Genomic DNA, 20,077 nt, shown 5'->3' on the forward strand with positions numbered 1-20,077 from the left:
GCATGAAATATGAGTTGTTCATGGGCGAGGTTATTTCCTGTCTAAGAAACCCCCCTAGACATCAGAGAAACCATTGCAGAACATCAGAGGACAAACCCTTTGCTTATTGCTCCTCCAGCCCCTGAGGTGGAGAACTCGCGTCAGCTTCCCCCATCCTCCTGATCTCTGGGGGAAGGGAAAAATCCCTGACAAGAAGAACCTGCCAAATGAGAGGCCAGAGACCCCTAGGGCTGCCTCTGGATCTCCCTCCAGTGACCGTTTTAATTGACAACTGCTACAGTTCTGTTCCCCTTTGGATTTAGATAGTAACTCTGTGGTTTGGGTGTGTTTGCCGGCTTTCAGCTGCTGTCAGGGCTGATCCCCTCTCTGAGACTCCGAGTGCAGAAGGTGGAGGCCCTCAAGAGAGCTTAAAAGTCTTGACTCCATTGGCTCTGCTTAAAAGCTTCCCAAGGTCACAGATTTCCTGACCTGGGAGGTAGATGCCACCAGCCACGTGAGGAAACCCGGAAGCCCAGTGCAGAAGTAGAACTATTTCAGTCTCAAAGCTGTGATGCAAAGAGTGTCCTGGCCTGGGGCCACTTTGCCGTACCAGGCATGATTTGCATGTCTGTCGACCGGAATAGTCAGAGTCACTTTTATTTCACCAGGAAACTCTCAGCTGTGGTTTCTCAGAGTGCTGCTTTGATGGCCTGTCCCATATGTACCGACTCAGGTTGTATTCCTGTGTGACATATTGTACCTGAATACAATGTGAGTTGTGGTTGCAGGTCCCGGCTATGAGTCACATTGATATGAAGTGTCATTTTGTACTTCAGCAGAGGCTCAGGCAATTGTGCTAACTAAGAGTGTGTGTCTGCCGTCCCTGGGGATGGAGTTATATCAGCTTCACACGGCCCCAGAAGGGAAGCAGCTTTGCGTTTTCAAAGTGCAGCGCTAGGGCAGGTGTCTGAGCTGAAAGAAGAACCTCAAACTCCACATGATTCACGCCCACATGGGGATTGACTGTGTGTCATTTTTCCAGGTAGGTGGGTGCCTCTTTGTCCAGGAGCAGTTGCATAAGTCACAGGGAACCTGGAGTCCCCCCATATGCAGAGAGTAGTACAGATTAGTGCTGAATTGATCAGCCTGTCTTTTGACAAGTAACCACAGCCCATTAAGGGCTTATAACCAACTTTTTGACTATTTAGAGTTTTTGGATGGGAGGATGGTGTAAGCCTGTATTTTGCCATGTTTGCCTGGGTGTTGTATTTAAAATACCTGTTATTTTCCCCAAACTTTTTAAACTACCCTTTGCTCCTCTCTCCTTCAAAATCCCTGCGCCCGGCATCAACTAAACAGATGCCCAATATTTGTATTTTACAGCTACCTCTTTTCAAATTTCTAACTGTTCTTTAATAAGCTCTAATAGTTGGACTTATTGAATAGGAAATACTTTTTCCTGTTTTTTATTTTATTTCCTTGAAGTTTGTTTTTTTAACCCACCTCCCTTTGCCAAAGACAGCATTAGCACACACTTTCAGCTCTAGTCAGTCTTTTTTAAAACAATCTCTCCTCCCGCTCCCTAACCTACTTTTGTTATAGTCTTTAATTTCTCCCTAGCTCACTTTCAGATTCATCATTTTTGATTATCAAAAATGTCTTGCCTTTTCAGAACTGAGTGAAATGTCTCAAAACGAATTCTCATAATATTGTGCCCAGCAAAAATGTGACTGATGATCCCAACTGCGTTAATCAGGAGAAATGTGATAGAAGCAGGAACATAAATGCTAAAGATAGGATGAAAAGGTGTCAAAATATTTGGCGATAGATTCTTTTGAGACTTATATTCATCTTTGAGCTTCAGCCCCTATCTCTGGTCGTAGCTACTGCGCGTATCTGAAAAAAAGCTACCTTGGAGGCTCCAGGTGACCTACAAACCCTGGACACCAACAGGGAACTCCTGTGCAGATGCTCACAGCACTGGGGGCCCTGATAAGCCCTGCCAGGACCTCGTACTGTGAATATTTAGTGTAGCTGCTTCCTAGATTATTCCTACCCCCAGGAGATTGATTGGTTTCCATTGCATAAAGCCAGCCTGGCACCACCAACAATCAGTCGTCATCGCTACACAGAGTCACTGGAATGAAACTGTTTTTTCAAGGCAGAAATGTGGTCTCTAAAAAGGTCCCCACTCCCTTCGTAGTGGCCAACTGATGCTGACAGCTGAGGCAGAGACCAGCCACCTGTCACTCCTCCTGTGGCCTGAGCATCCCGGGCCAGCCAGCAGATGCCAAAGAGAGAGGTCCTGTCTCTCGCTGGGGAACCTGTGAGCACAGTGCAGGGTTTGGGGTCAGTGAGGTACAGGGATTGTGGGATGTTTCCCTTGGGGAAGTCTCCATCCCTCTCCAATTCCTGAGATGAATGTTACCTTCTCATCTGTGTCCTTCCCCTCCCCAGAGACACACAAAGGCTGATCCAGAGGAACAAGAGAGCCATGTTGGATGCCTGGTCTCTTTCCATTGGGCAGCCCTTTTCTTGTCCTGGCTCAGCAGCCATCTGTTGTGTTTCCTTCAGAAGGGTGGCCACATCGGGCAGACAAGTCCTTTGGTGTCTTGCGCAGACTCTTTGGGTGGCCGGCTTTATATCTGGACATGTCCCCATGTTATGAGTTGTGTGGACATGGCCGGGAGGGCAATGTGTGAGCTGAGTAGACATAGCAGTTCTCAGTGCTGTGACATGGTTTGTTTAATCTGCTCTTAGAAATCTCCAGTGATGGAGAGTCCACAACCTCTCCTGCACCAGGGGGACAGCCGTGTTCGTCTGCATGTGCAAAAACAGTGAGGGGTTCCGTGGCAATTTATAGAGTCACAGATATTGTGGTGCAAAAGCTTTCATGGGCAAAGACCCACTTCATCACATCATAGTTATAAGAGCGGAACCACCCTAATGCCCCAGCCCCATTTCCCTTGCTGCAGCTGAAGCCCTTTATTTCTTCTCTTATCATCTTAGTCAAGGAGAATGTTTTTACACACTTCCTTGTCACAACTTTTGAAGCTGTAAGAGAGAGGTTTGAACAAACAAGCCTACAACAGCCACTGCCGAGCTCCTCTCAGCCCTCACACACCACACAGGGAGATGCTCTCAAAGCTCTTGTGAGGTGCCTGTGCATTTCGCTACAACGGTTAGGTGGAGAGGAGGAGGTGTATTCAGAGCTGGTTGAAAGGTTTTCTCTTCCCTGAAGCAATGACCAGGGACATCTGCCATGTAGTCGAGGCAGGCAGGCACCTAAGGCTAATTAAGACTTCTGCTGGAGTGCTGTATTAACCTGCTCTTTGTTGAGAGCAATATCAGCTCCCCAATCTGTGTAACATCAGCCCGACATCCTACGGGTGTCTCCTCCACATATCTCCCAACATACTCAAAATCTGATGTTATACCCTCAGGTTCACAGAGTTGCCTGAGCAGGTGCGACCACCATAGGCTGAGGTGATACGGGATTGGACCATGAGGTGCGATGGGAGAATGGAAAGAGCCCAGATGATGATGAGGGGAATGAGGAGGACAGCCAGGATGTGAAGGTCCTTCATTCAGCTCATGTATCCAAGGATACCTCCTCCATGAAGCAGCAGGTAATGGGTGAAGGCAGGCTGAGTGCGGGAGAGCTGTTTATTTGTGTACTACACCCCAAGATGATGTGCCCTCTATCGTGTGGGATGTGGGGTGCAAAGGGGTCTTATGGAAACACAGTTCAACCCAAAGGGCCTATGACTGACCTTCCTCAATCCCAGCACTTGCCATGCTTGGAAATCCTCCCCTTGCTTCAGGACAACAGTCAAACTTCAACTTTGAAAGGCACCCCCAGCTGCAGCTGGGGCAGGGACTTTTTTCAGAGTCTTCCCAAGACACAAGTGTGGGCCAAAGAGGTTGTCGATGGGAGTGAAGGAGGCAAACTCCCAATTGGTGTGGGTAAGTGTAATTCCAGGGGTGTTCCTTTACACCAGCTGAGACACTGGACCAATCGTGGACCAGGGGGTGGTTCACTGGCCCAACTCAGAGCTGTATTCAATTGCAAAGCCAGCGAAATATTAAGAAAGCGGGAAGGAAGCGGACATCTTTTCTGAGCTCTGCCCACAGCAAGATGCTTCTGGCTGTCCAGCCGCCCTGCTGTGTGGTGACCACGCCTGAGGATGTGACTTCCCTTGCTAGTGTGACTGGGGAGGGGCTGCGTCTGGATGGAGCTTGTGACTGAGCTGAGAACGCAGCTCCCAGCTTAGAGTGACCAGCTCACCATGGCGCTCATGTTTCTTCTGCGTCTGCTGGGTAAGTGAGCTCCCTCAGCACCCAACTCCCTTGTGTCTGTCTGGAGATAACCCCATCCTAGTCCCTCAACCCCCATCTGCATCTCCACCCTCACCCCACAACTCTCACACCCTTTTTATCTTCTCTTTTAGCCTCTCTCCAGAGTCTCCCCAGGCCGGTGTCCCCGTCAGGTAATGATGTCTCCTGGCCTTGCTTAGATGCTCCCAGTGGTGTGGGTGGCTGGGAGTTTAGGGAGGTTCTTGGTGAGGGAGTTGGGGATTTCTTTCCTCTTCCAGTGTGAAGCTTGGAATTACAAGGAAAGGGGGAACCCGGTGTGCTCCCCTGTCATGCCCTGGGTCACTAAAATCGCCCATGGAATCTGCTGCAGCAACAGCAGCTCCTCCCCAGAGTCACATCGGTGGGGTGAAAGAGCAGAGACAAGAGACGGCTCATTGGGGTTTTCCTTTGGTGGGTCCCAGCCATGGACATACAGAGAACATGCATCCGTCTGCCCATCAGTGTTACCCCTCTTTTGTACCCTAAGGAAAGAGCCTGGGCAGACCATGGAAACTGAGCGCCCACCTCCCCACTACGCTGAGTATCTCTGGGCAGGGGCTCATCTGTGTGGGGCCCTCAATGTGTGGGAGAATGTGTCTCTGTCCCTAGTCACTGGGCTCTCACAGAGGACTCGGGGATGGGTCAGGGACTCAGCACCACCCCATGGGACATCGTATTCAGGCTCAGCAGAGGAAATTTAGTCAGTAGAAAATTCTCCCCTCCTTTTCCCTGATCCAGGAAGTCCCATTTATCATTTCTCTTTGCCCTTCTAGCAAGTGCTGATGGGTTCTCTCCTGTCTTCTCTCTCTCCCCAAATGGAGACCATGGGGTGAATTCCCTGATGGGATTGGGGTTCTTGGGCTTTAACCATCCACAGCCCCTCTTCTTTTTGCGCTGCTCTTCCCCCCAGAGAAAGCATGTGGGAATTGGGGGTGGCTAGTGGTGAGAGAGACTCTCCCATGGGCAATACGCCCCCACCTGCTCCCCGTGGATTGAGAGAGAGGAGATCCCAACATTATGGATGCATGAAGAGGGACCTCCCTGCTCCTGCTCAGCTCCTTCGTTGAGGAAGGCAGAACCTCTCCTGCACTCCCATCTCCTTCAATAGCAGCTGGGCACCGTTTGGGCCCAACCTGCCCTGTCTTCTTCTCTGTGTTTGGGATGGGGGGAGCCGCAGACTGGGGGGAATGGAGGGATATCTGGGCAGAGCAGGGTGTGGCATAGGGTGTGAAATCACATAGGTGGGGAGCTGGAAGAGAAACCTCCTCAGTGAATTTCCCCCAGGCCGTGAGATGCACCTGGTCTGTGTTCAGGTCTGTCGAGGATTCATCTCTCCCGTCTTTTACCTTCCCGTGTCATTGTGACCTCTCCCTCTGCACTCACCCTCTGCCTCTGTTCTAGGTCTCCTGCCGGCCCCTACGCTAACACCAGTCCGTGAGTACACTGTGTATGCCCCAGGGGAGAAGGTTGAACTCACCTGCCAAGCTCCTGCGGGGAGAGATGCTAAAGAATACAGATTCTTCTCTCAGAGAGGGCAGGGGAGCCCCATAAGGGTCCCGGAGGATGAAACTGTACCACAGATGCTGGAGCTCCTAGCGGAGAAGGGAACTGTTGGGTCCTACACCTGTGCGTACTGGGAATCCAATGGACAGACCTTCTCTGAGAACAGCAGCTCTGTTTCCGTAGCACTGGCAGGTGAGCCCCTGTTTTCTTTGCTTTCAAGGGAGAGTCGCTGGGAACGTGAGCTCCCCCCAGGGCTCCAGTTTCACCCCCGGCTTTGGCCCAGACTGTCCCCCGTATCTCAGACACTCTGTGACGGCCTCGGCAGGTCCCCTCAGAGCTGGAAAGACTGGACCCTGGCAGGGCACTGCTGTGGGGAAGCTCACAACACTGGGGACCTGTCTGGGCACTGCCAGTGCTCGGGGGTGAAAGTGCCATAAGAACAAACTCTTGAACCAGGACACAGATTTGGCCTGTAAGGGATCCTCAGCCCCAGTGCACTGAGCAGCTGATTGGCAGAGCTGAGACAGAGACCTCCTGTCCTTCACCTCTGACGATCTCAGGGCCACACGGCCCAGCCAGGGGACCCCACACAGAGAGGCCTTGCTCATGTCGGGCACCGTGTGCTCACAGTGCAAGTTGGGGCTCAGTGAGGTACAGGGGTGCAGGGCGTAAACCACGGAGAAGTCTCTATCCTCTGGAATCCCAGATAAGATTAACTTGGCACCATCTGCTCCTCACCTGCCTGGTTCCTCCAGAGACCTCGGTGACCTATGTGGCCTCAACCCCCTGTGGTCTCAACCCTGACACTGAAGCTTGATCCTTCTGGGTCCCTCCCCAACCAGCCTATTGCCCTGACACGCCCCTGGGATGCCTGACCTGTGGGATTCTCATTCCACAAGCTCCCCAGCTCCAGTTACCGCCCTGTGTGCCAGCGCAGGGTCAGTCCCCATCACACGGGGTCAGGGACTGGGGATTTGGATCGTCCCCTCTCCCAGCCCTGTCACTCGCCTCTGCAAACTCTCCCTGCGCTGCAGCAGAGTTTGCAGGTGTTAGCTGAAAACTTGCTAAAGCTGCTGCAGGAGCAGGGGGCTGCGCTCAGAGTCATCAAAGAGAACGAGAGATCCCAGCTGGTGAGATTCACCGAAGGCCCCAAGGAGTCTGTGGTACAGCTAGACCGAGGTCCATGAGGTGTATCTCCACTGGGGTCAGCGTGAGCAGATCCCTGCTGGGGTCAATGGCGTGAGACCCCAGCTGGTGTGCGTGAGGTTCCCTGAGGGCGTCTAGTGCTGTGAGGCACGTTGCCACCACCTGCTGTAAGCCCAGGCCAGGGTGATCCTCAGCCTCAGCTCCACAAGCCCTCCCACTCCTGGCCATGTGTGCTGAGCTCGCCCTGGGCGGGAGCTGCCCCCTCAGGTACCAAGCAGGGGATGCTGAGCCCACTGGGGCTCCCAACAGTGAGATCTCTGGTGCTCAGTGTTTGCACGGCCTGGGGGAACATGACTCGTGGGCACTGAGCTGGGGCTGGCTGAAGTCTGTGTCCAGGATCCCCCTCTCTTCTGCCCAGAACTGCCTCTTCCTCCCTCTGTGTCACCAAGTTCTAAAGTGGGAACCATCTCCTCCCCGACCCACTTGTGTTTTCCAGCTCCTCAGCTCACCGTGTCCCCAGAGCGGCTTCTCTACACCACTGGGGAATCTATGAATCTGACGTGCTCAGATGCTGGGTTTTCCGACATGTCTGGGGTCCAGTTCTTCAGGAACGGACAGTCACTGCCAACCCAGGAATTCCGCCTGAGTCCCCACAGCTATACAGCCTCCATCCAGCTGTCGAACACGGAGCACCCTGCAGAGTACAGCTGTGAATACAGGAGAAGTGTGAACGGGAAAGAGTTCACATCAGAGAGGAGCCAAAAGGTCCTCATTGCTCTGAAAGGTGAGACCGTGTTTGCTGCTGTTTGCTGGCCGATGATGAGGATCAGTGATGTAATTTAGAGGGAGATTTGAGAGGGTCCAAAGAAGAACAACTAAAATGAAGAGAAGTCTAGAAAATATGAGCTGGGAGAGAAGAGTAAAAGAACCGAGTTTGTTTAGTTTGAAAAAGAGAAGTCTGAGAGGGGATGTGGTCGCTGCTTTCGAGTACCTAAAAGGGTGTTTAGAAAGAGGAAGGGGAAAAAATATTCTCCTTGGCCTCTGAAAATAGGCGAAGAAGAAATGCACTTGAATTGCAGGAAGGAAGGTTTAGGTTGGACATGAGGGAAATGTTCTGGCTTTCCTGGCGGTTATTTACTGGACTAAATTGCCTGAGGAAGTTGCAGATCCCAGTCGGTGTCAATGGGCCACAGTTCTTCTTGTGCTTCAGTAGTGTCCCATGTGGGAACCATTTGCTCCCCTGAATGTCTTGTCTGTTCCAGATCCCCTGTCATGTCCCCAGCTCACCACGTCCCCAGAGCAGCCTGTCAGCATCACTGCAGAGACCATCACACTAACGTGCTCGGCTGCGGGGTCTCCAAACATATCTGTGATGCAGTTCTTCTTGGATGGCCAAAAGATGCCTTCCAAGGAGCTCCCCTCACCACTGGACTGTTACACCCGCTCCCTTAAGCTGTGTATACCACAGGTTCTAAAATACACCTGTGAATCCTGGAAGACGGAGTGTGGGCAAGACACATCATCAAACAGGACAGAGGGAGAAGGGCCAGGTGAGTTCCCAACTCTTGCTGGCTCGTTGGTGAGGGATCTCTGCTCCATAGATGGGAAGAGACACATCTCACTTGGTCAGCACAGGATAGTGTGAGTTTTAAGCTCCCTTTCTTTGGCTAGTGCCCACTTTGCTTGCTGGTTGATGTTATGGGAAGTCTTGTTTCATTCACGTTCAGTGGCTCCCAACGCCATGGAAACATTTGAAATGGTTAATATTTGGGGATATGTAATGAAACCAACCAACCATCTCTCCTCTCTGTCTGTGCTCAGCCGGGAAGGATCAATCTGAGCAGTATTATTTGGCAGTGAGTGGGGAATGGTGTGGGGAGCTCACAGAGGTATCATCCCAGCTGGCAGGGATCCAGTTCTTAGCTCTTGGCCCAGCAGCTTCATTCATAATTTTTATCAGGGTGTGGCTCACTTAATGGCGTCTTAAAGAACCCCTTGTCAGCACCAATCCACCAGGGTTCTCTTGTACATAAGTGTATTGGAGGGGATGGTGCTGTCCTGAGGTTCTCAGCATCCTTGTCGGGATGACCAGAGGTCACATATTTTCTGTCAACGGAGGGATTTGTTTTCTGAAAAGGGTCCCCAGTCCTGGTGGAGTGACTGACTGATGCTCACAGAGGAGACAGAGACGACCCACCCTTTTCCCGGCTGTGCCCTGCGTAACGCAGCCCAGTCAGTGGGTTCAACACACAGAAGGTCCCGTTCCCTGATGTTTAAGAGATGGACACAGTGCAGGTGGTGCTGTCAGAAACAGGGAAAATTCCCCATCTCCCTCCAAACCCTGAAGTAAATTCAGCCTGGTACCATCTGTCCTTCAGCTTCCAGGTCCTTTGAGAAATCCTTGTGGAATGCAACATTCTGTGCCTCTGCCTGGCTTCTGTTTTCCAGATGCCACTTGGCCCTGTCCCTGAGTCCTGTGCACCCCAGGAACCCCCCTGCAGAACATCTCTCCCTCCTATACTCGGCTGCTCCTGGGGGGTCTAAAGCAGTACACTCTAATTCGGGCTGGGGGGAGGGTGATGGATGTGAGCTGGGGTTGATCTCAGAGCAGCTTTGTACCAGTTCAGGGGTCTCTGGGCTATGCAGCTGTTGGATGTGGGAAGAGCCATCTCTTCTCTATTAGTTTGGATACATACCAGGTCACCAAACTTGGCCACCTTGCACGCGTTCCTCTGGGACAATAGCATTGCAGCCGGACCCCTGAGTATCCTCTCCAGATGGTCTGGGCCTTTCTTATCTGCAGAGGGGTCCAAGGACATCAGGGAGACAGTGGGGCATAAGACATGGAGGGGTAAAAGAAAAGAAGTCCTGGAGATTTTGGCCACCCTTTGAGCCCACTTCCAAGCTGCATGTTGTATGTGAAGGAAGCCGCCCTGACCCCAAGCCTGGTTCCCTCTCATTTTGTGAGCTCAGGTCAGCTAAGAGTGAACTGGAATCTGGGCGTCATTTCCCTTTCCCCCACTGTCCTGTTCATCCCGACCCCTCCCCTTTGCTGCTCCTCTCACGTCCCCTTTCCCCACGAGTGCTGAGTGTGTATCCCTCCTTTAGAGAGCTGAGTGAAGAGCTCCCCCTGCTCATCACCTGCACTGTTACCAGTGACACTGGTGAGCAGAAGTTTCACTTCTACAAGGATAGAGAGAACTTCCCTGGGGAGCTGGGGTCTAAGATGAGCCCCACATACCCCAGCATCAGATCTGTGAGTGTCTCTGCGGTCAACATCCCATTGGCGAATCTCAGCAACACCGGGGAATTCACCTGTGGGTAGAAGGAGAATGTGAAAGAGAGGTGGATCCCATCCCCCCAGAGCCAAGCTGTGAACATCACCAGGAAAGTTTCCAGGACAAGTGAGACTGATTTAATTCCTTCAGTCAGCTCCCTGTCTTGCTCCCATGGTTGGAGAACTGTCCCTAGGCAAGTCCATGATAGGCGGTGAACAGAAAGATGAAAAAGAAGCATAGAATCATAGACTCTTAGGGCTGAAAGGGACTTCGGGGGATCATTGAGTCCAGCCCCCTGCCCAACGCAGGACCAACCCCAACTAACTCATCCCAGCCAGGACCTTGTCAAGCTGGGACTTCAAAACCCCCAGGAATGGAGATTTCACCATCTCTGTAGGTCACCCATTCCAGTGATTCCTCCTGTTCCTGGGGAAATAGTTTTTCCTAATATTCAAACTTTACCTACTTCTCTGTAACTTGAGACCATCCATCACAAAGGAGAACGGCCTCTCTGCATCCTCTTTAAAGCCCCTCTTCAGGACGTTCATCGAATCATCCCTCAGTTGTATCTTCAATAAACTAAACAAGCCAAATTATGGAATGCAAGACCACCAGGACTGGAATGGACCTCAAGAGGTCATCGAGTCCAGTTTCCTGCCCTCTTGGCCAGAACCACTCCATCTAGGTCATCCCTGACAGCGTCAGTGCAGCAATCACGGACAACCAGTCCAATCCACACTGGGGAAAGGAGGCTCCAAGGGGGTCCCTTGGAGCTGGGGCCTTGCCCCCTCCTTTGTCTCGCTCCCTCCCAGCCAAGCCCAGCCCAGTCTAACTGCTTTCCAACTCCCAGTTCCAATTCAAACCCCTCAGGTTCCATCTTCTCCTCTGTTTGCAGTCCAGAGGCGTCACCTGGCCACCAGGTTACACTCAGCAGGAGCCTCCCACCCTCTGTGAGCCACTCACATACACACAGGTATCCCTCACTACTCACACTAGACCAGCCCTATAAAACTGGAAGGAGGAGCAGGCTGGTGAGACCAAACTTGACATGGACGAGACAGCGAAGTGTTGCTTCCCTGGGAAGTGAGCTTCCCTGGGAAGCTGGGATCTGAGAGCAGCCCCACTGACCGTAGCAACAGCCCTGTGAATGTCTCTGTGCTCAGCATCCCATTGGCCAACCTCAGCAACACCAGGGAATTCACCTGTGCGTACGAGGAGAATGTGAAAGGGAGGTGGATCCCATCCCCCCAGAGCCAGGCTGTGAACATCACCAGGAATATCTCCAGGACAGGTGTGACTGATCAAATACCTTCAATCAGCTCCCTGTCTTGTTGCCATGGTTGGAGAGCTGTCCCCAGGCAAGTCCATAATAGGCAGGGAAACAGAAAGATGAAAAAGAAGCATAGAATCATAGACTCTTAGGGCTGAAAGGGACTTTGGGAGGTCGCTGAGTCCAGCCTCCTGTCCAAAGCAGAACCAACCCCAACTAAATCATCCCAGCCAGGACCTTGTCTAGCTGGGACTTCAAAACCTCTAAGGATGGAGATTTCACCACCTCTCTGGGTCACACATTCCAGTGCTTCATCACCCTTCAAGAGAAACTTTTTCCTAATGTCCCTTCTTCTCCTCTGCCCTTTGAGACCATTGCTCCTTGTTTTGCTGTCCTTCACCACTGAGAACAACCTCTCTCCATTCTCTTTAGAGCCCCACTTCAGGAAGACTGCTACCAGCTTACCCCTCATTCTTCTCTTTTGCCCATTAAATAACCTAAATCCATCACCTTGTAGGTTGTATGCTACTGCTGCCTGAGAATTTTGGTTGCCCTCTCCAGACCTCCTCCAATGCATCCATATCTTTTCTCTGGGCGGGGCGGGGCAGGGCGGCAGAACTGGACACAATACTCCAGAAGTGGACGCAATACTTGGAACTTACTCTGCCCCAACCCTTCCAATATGGCACCCTTGCAAAGGAATTTTACTTCCATAGCCAAGGCACAAGGACAGCACCATAGAGCTCAATCTTCCATCCCTTCTCTGGAAGGAGGAGTTGGCTGGTACAGACAGAACATGCCATGGACTTCACACAGAAGGATTATTTCACTAGGAGAGTGGTGTAGCAGTGGAATGGCTCATGTAGAGTGGTGGTGGAATTTCTATCCCTGGAGATATTTAAATCACACCTGGACAAAGTCCTGGCTGGGCCGATTTAGTTGATCTTCCTTTGGACAGGGGGCTGGACTCGATGACCTCTTGAAGTCTCTTCCAGCCCTGGGTTTTTGTGATTCTATGAAGGATTGTCAAAGGAAATTTGTTGCAAGGGCAGATTCTTGTGTGGGTCTTGCACCTTGTCCCAGGTCTGTCTGGTGTTCTTATGTTCTCTTCCCTCCTTTTTCTTCTCCTCTAGCTCATCCAGACTCTGCATACCGATTTGTATTGCCGGCTTTCGGAGGTGGCTTGCTTCTGGGTGGAGTCCTGGCCACTCTTATATTCTACTTCAGGAAGAATAAAAGAGGTGAGTTAAAACAGCAAAGAGCTGTGACCTCTGCGACCACTGCTCCCTCAGTATGGTCTAGAACCATGTTCCTTAAACTTTTTGGCTACATCTAAAAGTTTTTGGAAATAATTGTGTAAATTATTTCTACGTGTCTTATTCCAAACTTGGTGCCATCAAGTGGGGTAGAGATCAGGCCTCTCGCCCTTTCTCCCATCCCCTGTCCAGCACAGGAGAAGGTCAGATACTGCTGGAGGTGTTTGTCCTGCCCAAGAAACTTGGAGATACAGCAGATTTTTCCCGGGATTGAGGTGTGGCTGAACGGCCTGTAGTTCCCTGGATAGTCCTTCTCTATGAAAAGATGTTACTAAGTCATTTACAGAGAGAAGCCATTCTTCTCATCCTAATGTCAATATTCACCAAAAGCTCATTAGAGGTGGATTGGCATCACCCAAGGCCCACTGTCAGGCAAGTACTTCAGTTTACTTGATCAGTAGACCTTTCATAATAGGCTGTTGATGCCTCCTGGAATCCAATGTTTGAAAGACAAGTATACAGCATGACAGGGTCAGCCCAGAGAGGTATAGAAGAGTGGTGGAGGGGAGATATATTAGCCGTAGATTAAAAAAAAAAAAGGTCTTTGTTTCCTTTGTAAACTAGCAAGGGCTAATCCAGAACCAGCAGGAACCTGATAGGCCCAATTGCCCTGATTGATTCTGTTAAAACAACTGGAGCCAATCAGGAAGTTTGCAGACTCAAGGCAGCCAGGCTAATCAGGACACCTGGAACCAATGAAGAACCAGTTGAGAAGGGTTATGAGAGAGGCTCTTCTGTTGGCTCAGTGTGTGTGAGGAGTGGAGGAGAAAAGGAGCTGTGCAGAATCTGAGAGGAGCAAGCACAAGGAGGTGTCAGAGCAGAATCATCACTGTCAGGCAGCTGAAATTTGATGCTTCACAGGCAGCTGTTACCACAAGGTCCTTGGGTTGGAGCCTGGAGTAGAGAGCGCACCTGGGCTCCACCCATTCTCCCTTCTTCTATGCAGCCCAGGAGAAGGTTGGCTATTGGTGGAAGGTTGTCCTGGCCAAATCACTTGACGGGATAGCAGAGACTATGGACTTTGGTCTTCTCTTTTATTTCTGTGCTGGCCAATGATGAGAGTGGCTCACCAAACAGCAAGTCAGTGTCCAGCCTGAGGACTGCTGTGAGCCTCTTGGCAGGGTCTCCTGCCATGCCTTGGTCCCGAGGGCTCCTCATTGCTCTTGGGGCTAACTCCAGTACATAGGGCCTCACAGTCCACTCAGGCAACACACTGAGCTCACTGAGTACCTTCCCGGTTCCCCCATCCTGGACTACTTCCTACCCCACTCCTGATGGGATTTGCTGTCTCCGGCTGGTGGCTTCTCCTCTGGTGGTGACCAGGACCACCACTGCCGATAATGATTTCCCTTCCTCCTCCTGGCCGTCCCCTACTGCCAGGCTTCCCCAGCCTTTACACTGGTCTACAGCCAGAGCATACCCAGCAGGGCCTCAGGGGCCGGGGTCTTTTACATCCAATAGGCCTGGCCCTCACCCCCTGCTCATTGCGGGGTAGATACACTCTATCACAGCATCCAAGGCAAAGGATGCACGAAAACATGTCAACCCACCATGCTAGAGGAGGAGCTTTGTTGCAATGGCCACTACTCATAAATTCAAAGACCAACATGACACACACATCTAAATAGCAAAAACTCAACCAGCAAATCACGAGCCTTTTATGAACACCTCCTTTAGCTCACTTCTGCAAGACAGAGGTCAGAGTTGAAATTAGACCAATGAACTGTAAACTGGTGCAGACACTAGGTCTGTAGTTTGGGTGGAACTGGGTCTGGAGATCAGAGCGTTTAACTGTTGGATATGAGCTGCCTTCATTTTACTCAGAACAAGAATGAATCCCTTAGTGCTAAGATGGGTGGTAAGCCTAGGACAGGGTTTAGAATAAGCGAGCACCTAGTTCCACGCTGTACCACTCCATTTTCCAGGCTTAGAGTCATGGATAATATATCGCCGCTTTCTCTTGAAATTCAGTCGGTTCCATATGCATTGTCTGAGGAAGCTCCCCTACCTGAAGTAGTGGGACAACACTCCTAACATGCATCTGATGAAGTGAGTCTGTGCTCACAAAAACTCATGCTCAAAACCTTTCTGTTAGTCTACCAGGTGCCACAGGACCCTTCGTTGCTGTTACAGATCCAGACTACCCCCGCGATACTTGACTCCTAACATGGAGATTCTTAAGCTCTGTGGTGTCCTTGACATGGAAGCAATGCTTATGAACAAACAATTTTGCTGGATTGGTCATGTAATGAGTATGGATGATACTTGGATACCAAAGAAGGTCTTCTGTGGCCAGCTTGCTCATGGAAAGTGCTCTTTCAGTTGTCAGTAGAACATCTGAAAGGCCAATGTGAAGTCATGCAGGATATCTCTGAGTGATAGATTGTCCTAGTGTCAAATCATTGTGTCTACTCTTAATAGCTTAGAAAGTCAGTGTATCCAGGCACTACAGGGAAAGTGTAGGACCTGAAAAGAATGTACAGTGTCCACAGTTGTTTTTTTAATGTGACATCTCCAATCAGCTCTGCTGATCAAGAATTGGTTTAGTCACGCACCTGTGGTGACTTAGAAGATGAGAGCTGTTGATCGATGGCTCAGTTGAATGAAGGAAGGTCCATGCTGTACAACTGCAGTCTAAGTTGCTAATTAGCTTGGTTGCAGCCAGAGACTACATATTGTACATTGAAGCTATTTTCGTCCCCATCCTTACCACAGTACCTCATCACCTCACAATCTTCCTTAGGTTTATTCTCCCAAGAAGATGGGGAAAGACAGATATCCCCAAGTCACATGTTGAAAGGTGAGGTGACGGGGCCAGAATTTTAACGGCATTTCGGTTCTTAACTCCGGTGGTGTCACTTACCACACAGGAAATGGGGGAATGTAACCTGGGTTTCCCCGTATCTCAGGGAAGAGCTCGGGTGGTTAGGGTTAGTTGATACTGTTATGACTACAATTAGGCAGAAGCACAAAGATTTTTTTTGTGGTTATGGTTAAAATCAAGTGAGGGATAAACCAATTCAGAACCTAGAGATATTTTCATGTCTGTGGGCTGGGGAAATATAAACCTGAATAAATACAGAGAAACTTTGAGCTTTGCTGTTTTCAACCTATAACCTGGTAGAAGCCGCATCATCACACACTTGCTGAAATCAAAACACATTTTAACTTCTTCCTCCAGATCGCACATTACAGTAAGACGCTTCTTCTTGAGAGTTACCACCACTTAATCTCCATTTTCATCTGGTTCCGTCACAGATCCAAAGCCTGATCAAAGCACCGAGGGATCGGAGCCCAGAAAACGCACCAGGAAACAGACTCCTGATCCTAATAAAAAGGGAACAGATCCCACTGGTGCTGGAGGACAGCGGCTGGAGAAGGTAATGGGAATGGATTGCGAAGCTAAGCGTCATTCCTCAGCACAGTCCAATGCAGTAGTTCACAGGAGTTCAAACCAGGCAGGTCTAAATACTGACTTGGAGACCAGCAGCACGATGGACAGGTCCAAGTGCTGTGGCCAAGCCAAAGAGGGGAACTGAGAGCACCATCGACAGAGCTAGTCAGATCCCTCTCTCAGAACCTCAAGGACACCCCGGTAATACCTTATGTGGTATGCTTGGCTGGGAAGGAACACTCATGAGTGGTTGGCTGGACTTTATTACAGACAGACAGATAACAGCCAGGGAATGCTGAACAGGGGTTATTCACTTAGGAGGTAGGATAGGACTGAGAACTGGTCACCTGAGCTGATTAGGACTCAGAGGAATTACTGCATCCAGTTCTGGGCATAGCTAAGGTGTGGAGAAACTGGAGAAGGTCTGGAAAGGAGCAACTAAAATGATTAAAGGTCTAGAAAATATGTCCTATAAGGGAACATGAAAAGAACTGAGTTTGTTTAGTTTTGAAAAGAGAAGGCTGCAAGGTAACATGATAGCAGCTCTCAAGGGTTTCAAAGTGTGTTTCAAGAGGAGTGAGAAAAATTGTTCTCCTTAACCCCTGAAGATAGGACAAGGAGCAATGGGAGCTAGGACCCTCTGAAGACATGACAACTGCAGAATGGGAAGTTTAGGTCAGGCATTAGGAAAAAAATGTTCTGTCAGGATGATTAAACATTGGAGATGTTTACGAACAGCCTCGGTAAATATCTAACAGGAATGATATAGATGATACTTGGTCTTGCCATGAGGACAAGGGACTGGACTTGACCTCTTGAGGTCCCTTCCAGTTCTAGTGTTTATGATTTTATATTGTCCCTATATATTTCTGTCAAACTCTTCTTAAACCCCCCCACCCCCACTAATGACTAGCATTCCTCAGCACCTCTAGATCAGGTGTTTTGGAGTTTACTAACACTCACTAAAATTTATCTTTATATCTTACCTAAATGTCTGTCTAATTTCTTTCCATCTTGTCCTATCTTCAGTGGACATGGAGAATATCTGATACCCATCCTATCTATTATTTTCTATTAGTAGATAGTATCAGAGGGGTAGCCGTGTTAGTCTGGATCTGTAGAGCAACGAAGGGTCCTGTGGCACCTTATAGACTAACAGAATTCTGTTAGTCTATAAGGTGCCACAGGACCCTTCGTTGCTCTATTAGTAGATAGTTATCATGTCTGCAGCTTTCTCGTTTCCAGTCTGAACATGCCCCACTTGTTCACCCTCTCCTCCTAGGTCAGATTTTTTAATCATCTGACTGTTTTGGTTGCTTTGCTCTGGATTCTGTTCAGTCTGTCCACATTCTTCTGAAAGTGTGAAGCCCAGACCTGGACGCAGAGATCCATCTGAGTCCTCACCAGTTCCAAAAAGAGAAGGATAATTATGCTGATGGTCTAACATAGGAGTCTCCACCTCACTAGTATCCAGTTTTGTAGAGCTGCCATTACTTTTTCATTGAGTGAATGACCTGAATTTCCCTTTCCCGATTTTGGGGCAGCTCTTCAATTTTTAGTGATCACTTTAATCTTGTCCTCAGCTTACTTTGTGACCACCAATCTGGTAGGTTAATTCTCCACACCATCTTCCAACTATCTAACTTCCATCCATCTCTCCTCCTCACCCGTTCTTTGTCTTCCCTCACCAGGGCTCAGCGGTCACTTACGCCACCATAAACATGTCAGTGTTGGATGGTCATAGAACCGCATCAAAAGAGAAAGCCAAGCCTGCTGCACAGGATCATGTGCTGTATAGTGAGGTGGCGAGAAAGCAAAACTAGACGGCGACTAAATAAGGAGGAAAAAACCCGCTCTACACCTCCCTCCGTCTCTCCTCCTTCTCTGCACATCTGTATCCATATCCCATTATACCCCACCAGGCCCTGTATGCTCATTGTTTCCAGAATGTGTAGCCACCCAGCATCTGGTCAGGTATCATATAAAAAGGGTTGACCCCCCCGGTCATGGATATCACTTTGTGACGTAGGTAGAGGCATGGAGAAAGGTTTTATGTCTGTATGCTGGAAATATGCTATGAAAGCAGTTGATAACCAAGCCAGTCCAACACAAATGGGTCAAAATAACTGAGACAAGAAACATAGCATGGCCTGTGTGACACTCTTGTCCTGACTGCAGGTATTGGCTGAGAATGAACAGCTTCATAGCTGGAGATAAGGCAAGAGCTATGTCTACACTAGACAAAGTAAGTTGACTGCAGACATGCAATTCTAGCTACAGTGATTGGGTAGCTAGGATCAATGTGTCTATGCTCCGCTTACGTGGCCATTCTTACCAAAGAAGGTCAATGGGAGAGTTTCTCATGAGACATATGAGGGTCGCCTGCAAACCCCTAAGAGGTCAATATCATGTCCTTATCATGAAATCAAACCCTGGAAGCTCAACCCTGAGTGGGTCAAGCTTCCTGGTTAGTTGCGACGCAGCCTAGGTCACCTGGAAAAACCAATGAGAAGTCCTGTGGCGCCTTGTAGACAAACAGATATTTTGGAGCTTTGGTGGGCAAAGACCCACTTCATCAGAGGCAACATGTAACAGGTCACCTGGGTTTTAGCTTTGCTTGATATAGATATTAAACTTACAAGAAAATCTTTAGTATTTAGAAGGTGCTATACTCTTGTATGTCTCTGCCTGCAACGATCTAGCCAATCATGGCTGTACTCCATGTTAAAGGGTTGATGCCTACACAGTCAGGAGAGAAGCATGACCAAGTGTCAGTTACGAGGTTGCCACAGGGGAGGTAATTTCCTGCCCAGCTAAAGAAGGACTGAGAGAAATGACTGTGCACCATCAGAGGATAAAACAGTTGATTGCTTCCTCGGCTTATGATGTCTTGTCATATCCTTTTGATCTCTGGGCAGAGAGATTAAAAGTCCCTGAGAAGAAGAACCTCTTCTTGGCTATTAGGACTCTGAAGGGCTCAAGATCCAAGGCTCTCTGGGTCTGCCTACAAACAACCTTGGAATGGAACAATTGCTACAGCTCTGTTACACTTTGGGCTTAGATGGCAACTCTGGTTTCTATATGCTTATGTGTTTTAGCTTGCAGATAACTCTCTCCTTCCTTTTCCCTAACCAATAAACATCTTGAAACTTTATCCCATGACTGGCTACAGGTGTTACCTTGGTGTAGGTTCTGTGCTACCAAATGATGATACCTTGGTCCCATCTTTGGTACCAATTAAATGGTTGGTGTCTGAGGACCCAAAACAACCTAAATATGCTGCTATTTTTTGGTCTCAGTGTTTATCATCACTAGTATGTTTGGGTGGCAAAATGACCTGGAGAGCTGAAAGGGATGCTCCCTGGCTCCACAGTAAGGTTGTCACGAGTGATCCAGGATACCACATTGTTCACCAGTCAAATCTCAGGATAGAACCAACCAGAAGTTCAGGCCGACACGTGTCCCGTTTTTGACTGTCTACCCAGAAGTCAGGACCTATGGCCTTAAGCCACTAAGAGGAAAGGCCACTGCTGTACATTTGCAGCGAAGGTAACGGAGCAGACAGCGTGGAAAGCAAAGGGAAGTGAAAGCGGAGAGGGCGCACACCCGGTAGAAGAAAGTAGAATTCTGTGCTGTTGTGAGTCTGCTTGTTCAAAAACTCGCAGCTGTTTTGGAGTTGGGGGGGCGGGGAGGACTCTGAGGACCAATTTGGAGTCAATGGGGCAGATCCCAGCTGGGGTGAACAGGCTGTTGCTCCTGTGAAGTCAATGGGCGATGATCTCAGCAGGGGTGAAGGGACTGTCGGTCCTTTGGAGTCAATGAGCAAATCCCCGCT

General features: G+C 49.6%; 2 protein-coding genes across 3 annotated transcripts in view; both read left to right on the forward strand.

The window, feature by feature from the left end:
• The window catches only part of LOC142004666 (Fc receptor-like protein 5), a 40,328-nt gene that overhangs the window by 18,771 nt on the left and 1,480 nt on the right, over positions 1–20,077 (forward strand). The window contains exon 7 of one of the 2 annotated variants that reach the window (XM_074982298.1): positions 3,423–3,646. The exons of the other annotated variant lie outside the window; for it this stretch is intronic. Within the exon in view, the coding sequence (XP_074838399.1) occupies positions 3,423–3,469 (47 nt within the window). The 3' untranslated portion in view covers positions 3,470–3,646. Of the gene's footprint in view, positions 1–3,422; positions 3,647–20,077 lie in introns of those variants that run through there. 2 annotated transcript variants of the gene reach the window in all.
• Positions 4,043–19,395, forward strand: LOC142004664 (Fc receptor-like protein 5). Its single transcript, XM_074982296.1, has 8 exons — positions 4,043–4,299; positions 4,431–4,469; positions 5,737–6,030; positions 7,481–7,768; positions 8,247–8,534; positions 12,666–12,773; positions 16,107–16,228; positions 17,934–19,395. Exons 1-8 carry the CDS (start codon positions 4,269–4,271, stop codon positions 18,063–18,065), a joined length of 1,302 nt encoding a protein of 433 aa, XP_074838397.1. The 5' UTR covers positions 4,043–4,268; the 3' UTR covers positions 18,066–19,395.

Source organism: Carettochelys insculpta, chromosome 32 (genome assembly GCF_033958435.1).
Source record: "Carettochelys insculpta isolate YL-2023 chromosome 32, ASM3395843v1, whole genome shotgun sequence".
NCBI lineage: Eukaryota > Metazoa > Chordata > Testudines > Carettochelyidae > Carettochelys > Carettochelys insculpta.

Coding starts and splice junctions, on each gene's coding strand:
- LOC142004664 (XM_074982296.1), top strand. CDS start 4,269: ATGGCGCTCATGTTTCTTCTGCGTCTGCTGG. Junction 6,031..7,480: donor TGTTTCCGTAGCACTGGCAG/GTGAGCCCCTGT, acceptor TGTGTTTTCCAG/CTCCTCAGCTCACCGTGTCC. Junction 7,769..8,246: donor GGTCCTCATTGCTCTGAAAG/GTGAGACCGTGT, acceptor TGTCTGTTCCAG/ATCCCCTGTCATGTCCCCAG.